The sequence below is a fragment of the Gigantopelta aegis genome, chromosome 9, assembly GCF_016097555.1.
Source record: "Gigantopelta aegis isolate Gae_Host chromosome 9, Gae_host_genome, whole genome shotgun sequence".
In the NCBI taxonomy this organism is placed as follows: domain Eukaryota; kingdom Metazoa; phylum Mollusca; class Gastropoda; order Neomphalida; family Peltospiridae; genus Gigantopelta; species Gigantopelta aegis.
This window is the reverse complement of record NC_054707.1, coordinates 74,262,087-74,271,851: the sequence shown is the minus strand read 5'-3', so window position 1 is coordinate 74,271,851 and position 9,765 is coordinate 74,262,087. Positions and strand designations below refer to the sequence as shown.

Genomic DNA, 9,765 nt, shown 5'->3' with positions numbered 1-9,765 from the left:
CCACTACACCCTCTTTTCTGGCACTAACCAACTAACAACTTACCCACTGTCCTGGACAGACAGCACAGATAGCTGAAGTGTGTGCTCAGGACAATGTGCTTGAACATTAGTTGGATATAAGCACGAAAATAAGTTGAAATAAAATATGGGGCTTTTGGCTCAGTCTCCAGACTGTAATTACATGAGCTATTTTGTACAGAAGAGACTTGGAGCAGAGATGACATTGTAAGATAAAAAAAAAAAAAAAAAAAGTCCACAAAAGTTTGTAAGATCATGAAAAGTAACAGATTACTCTGAGCTTTTTAGCAAATGCAGATCAGGAACAGTTTTCAGGTAGTACACTGTACTAACATCCAGTCTCTAAGGTTGGTTTTTTTAATTTATAATTTTCTTTTTTAATCTTTGCTTGAGTCTAGACTTTAACAATTTTATAAGTACAGGGGCTTGTCCCCATGCTTATAAACCTTTTAGTCTCGAATCAAGTCACTAAAAATCTTAAACTTTATGTCATGGCAACACCATACAAACTGTATGCATGTGATGTCATAAGAGATCGGAGTCTAGACTCTAAAAGTTTTATAAGTATTGGGTTTTTTCACAAAGCGATCTGAACGCTAAGATCACCATAAGTGTATAAGCAACTCATGCACTTAAAGTGATCTTAGTGCTAAGATTGCTTAATACAATGGGGCCCAGGTGTCATGTACACCTGTATATGAAGGCCACCTAATGATTAAAACCACTAATAAATCTAGTACTATATCTGTACAAGACAAAGTCCTCCTAAAAAATGATTACAAATCTGTGACATAAATAGACTATTATACGAGCTTGTGTCATACCGATTTTACAAAATGAGTGTCAGCATTATTGTATATACATGAATCCTGACACAAGTTTTGTAAAATAAGTACGATTCACACAGGAGTGTAATGAGTTGTTTATTATCCACCTTATCCAAAATATTATTTTCATGAATAGCAAGCTTGGACCATGTCAAAACATTTCAAACTAACTAAAAAGAGATTTTCTGAAATGACGTCATTTTGATAAACGTTTACACTGGGGAAGCCCCATTAAGTTATGACGTCGCTTTACAAAATTACGTCATTCGTTGTGCATGTGAAATCATTATGACACACATGGGTCATACTGGTTATATGTCCCTGAATATCTTGAACTATGTGGATAATAAAGAACAAAATCAAGTGAAACATGTACAACCTTCCACCTGACAAAACATCAAAACACACAAGCATATTACAGGGGTATAAATTAACACCTAATCATAAAGGTAGGGTAATCTTTTTTAGATCCTTTCTTCATATATTATGTAGTGTAATACTGGGATACCAAAGCCCAGATGGCTAACAAAATTAATACTACAGATTCACTGCAGAAAATAAAAAGGACAGTTTTAACATTAATATCTAGTGAACAGTTCACAAAATAAGCAGGTTCATCAAAATCCACATCTAGCACGGGCAGGAAATTCTATTAAAGTGTCTTTAACAAGTGCTACAAAAAATGAAACACAAACACAGAAGTTTGTGTGTGTGTGTGTGTGTGTGTGTGTGTGTGTGTGTGTGTGTGTGTGTGTTTATGTATGTATACCTATTCCTAGAATTTTCTGTAATTCTGCATATTTTCTAATTTAAAAAACAACATTACACAAAATTCCTGATTAAGGCATATTTCCTGTAAAATATAAATGGTATTGACTTCACAACAATGTGCCCTATTCTCTTACTAACAGTCACAGTATACCAGTATGTTACATATACAAGCGTATCTTATCTATGTATCAAAACAACACCTATGAGCCAAACTGACACAAATCAGATCACTGAAATCTAAAAATACATTTTTATTTCTTAGTACAGACCTTATACAATGTGCCCTATCGTCTGAATCAGTTAGAATGGCATGATGCCAAACTCACACATAGCAATACCATAAACATCAATATTACTTAGTGTACCAAACCCTAAACTAGCATCAGCTTAATACAGGACAGTTTATACCATATCTGATGTATGTAGTAACAAAAAATGATGATGATATACAGAATCAACCAAGTTTTATTATCAAAGATGTGTTATGAAGCCTATAATATTTACGTCCTGCAAAACAATTCATCTTGTCCTGTCCATTGATAGAATAGCATTTACTAATTCATAAATAACATGCAACAATAATCAATAAAATATTTCCATTCACTTACATGATGGATTTCCTCACACACTATATATTTTGTGACTCCTAGTTCTAAATTTATGTCCCCATAAAAAAAATTAAATATTGTTTTTCTTCTACTACTGACAGACTGATAGTGCAATTGATAGTATGCCACTATAGTGACTATTACTACTAAATGAAGATGCAAAAAAGTCACTTATCTGCATAAAATAAAGTTATGAATATTCATATCATTCATGCTAATGAGCCTTAAGTACATGGACATCCGACTGTCAGTTACCATTACTGTAATACACAGTAATACAGTACAACACACAACTATAAAGTCAACCAAGTAGCAAATAGTTAGTCAAAGTCAACTCAGGGTATCTCGAGGTGAAGAAATGGACTCTCAACATAACGGAACACTAGTCTAACAACTATCTATGTTCATTGCCAGCTACCAGTGTTTGCTTTTTTTCTTCTAGCATTGAGATAACAATGTTTAAATATAGTTGTTGTTTTTTAAAACTAATAGTCAGTCCACTTTTAAAATACCTACACAGCTGTGATTACCCAAGACCCTCTGGCAGTTGCTTCAGTACTTAATTTTTTTTAACTGAGGGAAGTAGGGATTCACAAAAATAAATGCTTGAGAACTGACTTATTTTCATTAAATTGCAAAAACTGAATCCCACAAAAATCAAGTATTTGACAGTACTTTCGATCAACACGTTACTGTGGTTACACCATCCTAATAGACAAATGAAACAGGCTGGAAACCAGCTAGCTCATCACCTATGACTAGTTGATAGTATTGATGGTCTGCATACAATATAGTCTGATATAGTATATTATAAAAAAAAAACCCATCCACAATGCTGGCGATATCCATTATGAAAATCCAATATGACTCATAACTGTTGTGTTCTCATAGTGCAACTTGAAGCAACTATTTGAAGGATGTGGCTGAAATATATTGTCAAACATGCTAGTGAAAAAACCAAAATGACTTGAGAAGGCTTAAAGGATGACTGAAAAAGAAAAGAAAGGAATGTCTGTTTAACTACACCTCAGAACATTTAAACTATGGTTATTATTATGACACTTGGTCTAGGTAGTGAGAGAAAACTCACTGCTGCCATATAAACTACTGCTACTGAATAATAGCATGGGATCTTTTATATGTACGTTCCCACAGACAGGACAGTACATACCAGAGTGTTTGATATACCAGTCAAGAGGGACAGATGAGATGAGGAAAACCCAATAGGGCTCCCTCAGACAAGGACCCTACCACTGACCTATATTCAGCCCACAGGATGGTTCGAATATTTGAATTTGAATGACTTATCATAAGCTCCTTACAAAACAAATCATTCCAGTTGAACACTGAGAACACATTTCCAGATGTCTGGACCAAGGGGAGGATCTCATAAAATGAAAAACTTTTGCCTTTAGCATATACTAATCAACGAAATGTGCTTTTAATAAAGCAGCAAATCGAAGTCCTAAGATATGTTAATAAGTTAATAAATACACACTAATCCAGAATCACAACTAACAGATGTATTTCCTCAAAAATTATATTAATCTATCACATTTTAAAAAGATTTATTCTGTCCCATTTCAGCAATCTGTGAAAGATGCTATAAGTGTAGCTTTATAAAAACTAGACTGAAAATATCTCACTGATGTTATCTAACATATTTACAAGACCATGTACAAAACATGGTTGAAATGAAATATGTTAATTCCACCAAGTGAAACACACAACATGCATCTCTCGTGTCAAGCATCATTTTAAACACACACTGTCACGCACAGTAAAAGTCATGGAATGTTTACTTCTTCAATGCAAGTAAGAAATTATCTCCAAGTTATGAGCTTATAACTGACACACAAATTGTAGCACTCACTTCCCTCAATACAATCTCGTACTCACGGCATAAAAATGTAACATGTAAAACTATTATAGATGTTAATAGCCAGAAAATGCATTATTATCAATGTGTACATCAGGATAATACTTCTGTCAATGCATTAAACACAGGGGAGAGGAGGTCTCTATCAGTATGGACATGAGCTAGTGACACTCGTCCATGCAGTCTCTTTCTCAACAATTCTATATGCAGTCTCTTCATGACCATGGGTTACCATTGTCCAGAGAATCTGTCGGTTAAAAGAAAAACATATTGGTAACTGACTAGACAGCTTTAGAATATATCTGTTTCAGCAAAAATGTTAACTGAATAACCTGTTATATCAATACCAAACTGGTCTTTGTAACATTAAGTAAAATACACAATTGTTTGTTTTCATAATGTGAAAAACCCTGATAACTCACTGTCAGCTAAAAATTGTAACAGAGTATGAGACAGCAAAATTTTGAACTTAATAAACAGTTATATGCATACCAAACTGCATTTTGTAATAATAAGTAAACTACACACAAAAGTGGTTTTCATATGTGAAATATCATTATAGTTGTAACTTAATAAATTAGGTATTTTGATTGTGTGCAGTTAGAGATATATATCTATTTATTATTCAAATCTTAATGTCCCATTTTCAGAAATTTACAAATGTGAACATTAAGTTACTGTATGATCATGTACGTATTTCTGCTCAAATTAATTTTGTCATGAGTGGTTCAATTCTTACATTTACACTACAAACATTCAGAAATGTTTAATAAATTATGTCTACAATACTGTAGATAATTCACTGAAATGAAAAAAACACCTTCAACATCATTGATGATTTCAACCATATGACTGGCTGTAGTGATGTTTGAACCAGTCTATGGTTTAAGGGGGCAAACACACTAGTGAGAGGTCATGAAAAAAAACAACGTACATGTGTATAATGATAAATGTACCATGAAATATATATAATTTACCTTGCAGTGTTGTTGAATCATTATTCTTGCTGAGATTCGACCGCCGCAGGTTTATTTCCTCCTCGCTCATTGGACGGAGATCTTTTCGTGAGATTTTAACGGGAGTAATACTTTGAGGGAGGTCGTTGTTGGATTTGAGAACAATGCGTGAAGAAGTGGGACGTGAACCTGCAGTGTCCAGATCCCTGACACCCACCTGGCTTGATTCTCTGGAAAATAAAACAGATGTGGCTAACAGTTATAACCTGCAGTGTCCAGGTCCCTGACACCCACCTGGCTTGATTCTCTGGAAAATAAAACAGATGTGACTAACAATTATAACAAAAAGAAAACTGAATACAAACCTAACCATTAAAACCTTATTATTTGCTTTAAAACAATCAACTAATGCAAATTTAGTCACATGGAAAAGACATCAATGTACCAACCTTTGATATACCAGTTACAGAGCTTTGATCAGAATGATTGAAAAAAACAAAAAAACAAACAAACAAAAACAAAAACACCCACAATGGGTAAATTATAAGATACTTCAAAAATGAAGATCAAAAATTAATGGATCAGGGAACATTTTGTTCAGTATGACGTCACGATTCGCTACACAAGTTCCAGAGATCACTACACTATTTTAAAACATTAAACAGTAGTTGCTAACCAATTTTCAACTGGATAGAAATAAGGTTAATCAAGATTTTGAAAACAAAAGTTCCCTATGCATAGGTGAATGAATGAATGAATGAAATGATGAGATTCCGTGATGAACAAAAACACTGGCTGTTGTGTATCAATGATATGTGAATAAAAGCTATGTAACATGAATTCAAAATGAAGATCAATTCCTAACTACAGTTAAACTTTATGACCTTTTGGTTGATTTATTTGTGTACTGTCCTTACCGACTAGACATGACATCTGTTGGTGTTCCCACATAACTGGACTTTTCCCTTGGAGTGGGAATGTAGCCCATTTTGTCCCTTGATCCAGTGAGAAGACCGGGCCGGTCACGTGGCGTACCGTTGTGTTTGACAGAGGCCTGATCCGTGGTACTCTGTATGGAACTCCCAACGTTAAAGTCTTCAAAACCTAAAGGCAAAAAGTACACACATTATTAGTATTACAAACAAAATGAAATAATATGTAGTGGCTTTTTTTCATTTCAGGTGTTTAAAAAATATGAGTGTATTAAAACTGTTGAAATACTACACTAAAAACAGTTACATGTATATGCTGATGATCAAGATTTGAAATATTTTAACAGACAACAGGACACATGGAATGTATAATAACGTACCGGTGTATTGTTACGTTATTTATCAGTCTTGCCAAAAACACATCAAGTTGTCTAGAATGTGAAAGCAGGTGTCAAAATTGGTTGAAATTCCTGCCAGACATTCAGTCTGGCAAACTACAAATTCTGCCGGCCCGAACCAAAATCTGTCGGACCAAACATGATTATCCATTATAATCATATTCATAGCTGCTAGTCCAACAGGACAGCAGGCAAACAATTGGTCGAGATGACAGTATTTTGAGCACTGTGAAAGAAATAATTTGCTACTACCATATACTGTTTAGGCAGCAAGAACATTTTAAAAATTAATATAAACATAGACTAATAAAAAGAGCAAGATTTTTAAATTTTCACTTCTAAGATTTCATTAGTTAACATAGTTCTGGCTTCCTATGAACTCGTGCACTGGCCTGTAATATACTGATAGCAGACATATTATAATTCAACATAGTTCTGGCTTCCTAAGAACTCGTGCACTGGCCTGTAATATACTGATAGCAGACATATTATAATTTAACATAGTTCTGGCTTCCTATGAACTCGTGCATTGGCCTGTAATATACTGATAGCAGACATATTATAATTCAACATAGTTCTGGCTTCCTATGAACTCGTGCACTGGCCTGTAACATACTGATAGCAGACATATTATAATCCAACATAGTTCTGGCTTCCTATGAACTCGTGCATTGGCCTGTAATATACTGATAGCAGACATATTATAATTCAACATAGTTCTGGCTTCCTATGAACTCGTGCATTGGCCTGTAATATACTGATACCAGACATATTATAATTCAACATAGTTCTGGCTTCCTATGAACTCGTGCACTGGCCTGTAATATACTGATAGCAGACATATTATAATTTAACATAGTTCTGGCTTCCTATGAACTCGTGCACTGGCCTGTAATATACTGATACCAGACATATTATAATTTAACATAGTTCTGGCTTCCTATGAACTCGTGCACTGGCCTGTAATATACTGATACCAGACATATTATAATTTAACATAGTTCTGGCTTCCTATGAACTCGTGCACTGGCCTGTAATATACTGATACCAGACATATTATAATTTAACATTAACATATTTGTCACGGTCAATGTGAAAAAAGACAGTGACTAAGTCAAGGTTACTGCTGAGACTAATAACAAGATATTCAATTCATTTTTAATGTATCCATTGCTAAGGGGGGGGGGGGGGGTTGGTTGGTCAGGACGTAGTCCAGTGGTACAACGCTCGCTCGATGTGCGGTTGGTGTGGGATTGATCCCCGTCGGTGGGCCCATTGGGCTATTTCTCGTTCCAGCCAGTGCACCACGACTGGTATATCAAAGGCCGTGGTATGTACTACCCTGTCTGTGGGATGATGCATATAAACGTAAATAAAATTCATTGCTGAAATGATCCTGAAGTTTGCTAGGTATTTCACCTTGTGAACTGAGAACTCCAGCCGATATCAGTTCACGAAGCTTCTTCTTCATATCCCGACTTGTCTTCTTGTAGTAGTATAGCTCTTTTTCAAGCTGATGCATTCTGCAGAAAAACCAAATACAAACATGGAAAAAAAACACCCCAGAAGATCAAAATAATGCATACAAAGAGTATAAAAATATGAATACAAATCATTGACAATTCTCTTTATTCAATTAACCAAATATTTTATCAGTAATCTAGTATTAAAAATAAAGTAGCATTAATGGCAAGCTACATATAAAGTGAGAGATGTAAAACAATTATTTACAGTTTATCAGTGCAACTGTCCAATTGTTTCTGATTTTGTTGTATTTAACAACATTTAAGGAGACAGTTTGATCTTCAGCTATAGTATATATTGTGACCGGGGACAATATATATATAAAAAACTGAGATATTCAGAAGTCAGTCCACACAAGTTTTACTTGTTTAACCTCACCTCATACTTGCACTGAAATATGCTGTTTTTAAATGTCTAATGCTTCACCATGAAACCGAATAGCAGTTTTTGTGACTTTTAAGTTCTGCCAAGGACAAGTAAACAAAATGACAGTACGTGTAAAAGGAAGAACTGGTAAGAAATGAGAGAGAACAATCCACTCCCATCACAGAAGTCAATCCTTTAGAGTTTTCCACAGAGAGGACTACATTCTGGAGCATGATTTGCAAGAAAGGAAAGGCAAGGGATTCTTGAGTTTGGTAAAGCTAAAAGTCAGTGTTCTTACTTGAGGCTATGAGTAGAATCAGCACCACCATTGTCTGGACTTCCCTCGGCCAGCTGGTGCATCAAGATCTGCATCTTCTGTTCATATTCCTTCTGCTGGAACATGAGCTTGCGATCCGTCTCCATTACCGAACGCTGTAGAGCTGCATCCAGCTCTCGAATCACACGCTCCTGCTCATCCACCTTCACCTGCGAGTAACACAGAATTAACGAGCCATCACATCTGAAAACCTGCAACTCAGCTTCACGTTAGAAACCGAGAAAACGCTGCTCAAAATTTGACATAATTTATTTTCATGTTGTGAAAGTGATGTCATCGATGCTGTACTTTTACAAGATATAATTAACATAGAGCATTAACATCTGAGATGTAGATTTTTGAGGTTATTAGCTGTTATAAATTATATATAAATTACTCTTTTTTTCCAAATTGTAGATTTTCCCACATGATGGCTAATTTATTTTATGTTAATTCTGGTTTTAAGAGATCAAATCTTTACAGAGGTTCTGTGCTGAACGGATATTTAAAAAAGGACTGTGAAAAACATCTGGTTTTGAGGAAATTACAGTTTACTGAAGGGTCCAGAAGCAGACTGCAGAGGTCAATCAAGATCTGTACCACCCATTTTACACTGAGCTACATCCCACCCACATATGAACTGAATGAACAAAACTTACCTCCATCTCACTGCACTGAAGGTTAACTCTGCGTTCCCCTTCCCTCAAATTGATAACTTTATCAAAATACTTGGAAAGTAACGTCTTCGTTTCAGTTAGTGACAAAGAGTTCAGACGATTCATCAAGTTATCTTCACTCTGTAAATAAGTTAATCAAACTAGAAAAAAAAACCCACTTCAGGATTATTTTTCAATTATGCCTTTTCTTTTTAAAATCAAGTTAATAAGAAGTGAACATCATTTCATAAGAGGTACATGTAATGTGTTCAATGTGTAGAATAATGTGTTTATTAACTTTAATGTGTTAATTAATTTAATTGACTTGTGTATCTCTTTTTATAAAAAGAAAGTAAAGGAAAGAAATGTTTGTTTAATGACATTTCAGTACTTTTAAAACAACAGTTATCTGGTGTAATACATGGTTACTGTGGAATCTGGTCTCGACAGAGAAGAAACTGGCTACCAACACATCAATTACTCCTACCGAATAACTGGGCAGGAAGCAGCCCTG

General features: G+C 34.9%; 1 protein-coding gene across 1 annotated transcript in view; it reads right to left on the bottom strand.

Moving 5' to 3' along the window:
• Positions 1–1,074: 1,074 nt before the first annotated feature.
• Positions 1,075–9,765, bottom strand: part of LOC121381208 (kinesin-like protein KIF27) — a 40,872-nt gene continuing 32,181 nt past the window's right edge. Inside the window, exons 30-35 of the mRNA XM_041510406.1 lie at positions 9,255–9,392; positions 8,578–8,765; positions 7,809–7,912; positions 5,977–6,163; positions 5,081–5,289; positions 1,075–4,350 (exon numbers count right to left, since the gene is read on the bottom strand). Coding sequence (XP_041366340.1) covers positions 4,319–4,350; positions 5,081–5,289; positions 5,977–6,163; positions 7,809–7,912; positions 8,578–8,765; positions 9,255–9,392 — 858 coding nt within the window. The 3' untranslated portion in view covers positions 1,075–4,318. The remainder of the gene's footprint in view (positions 4,351–5,080; positions 5,290–5,976; positions 6,164–7,808; positions 7,913–8,577; positions 8,766–9,254; positions 9,393–9,765) is intronic.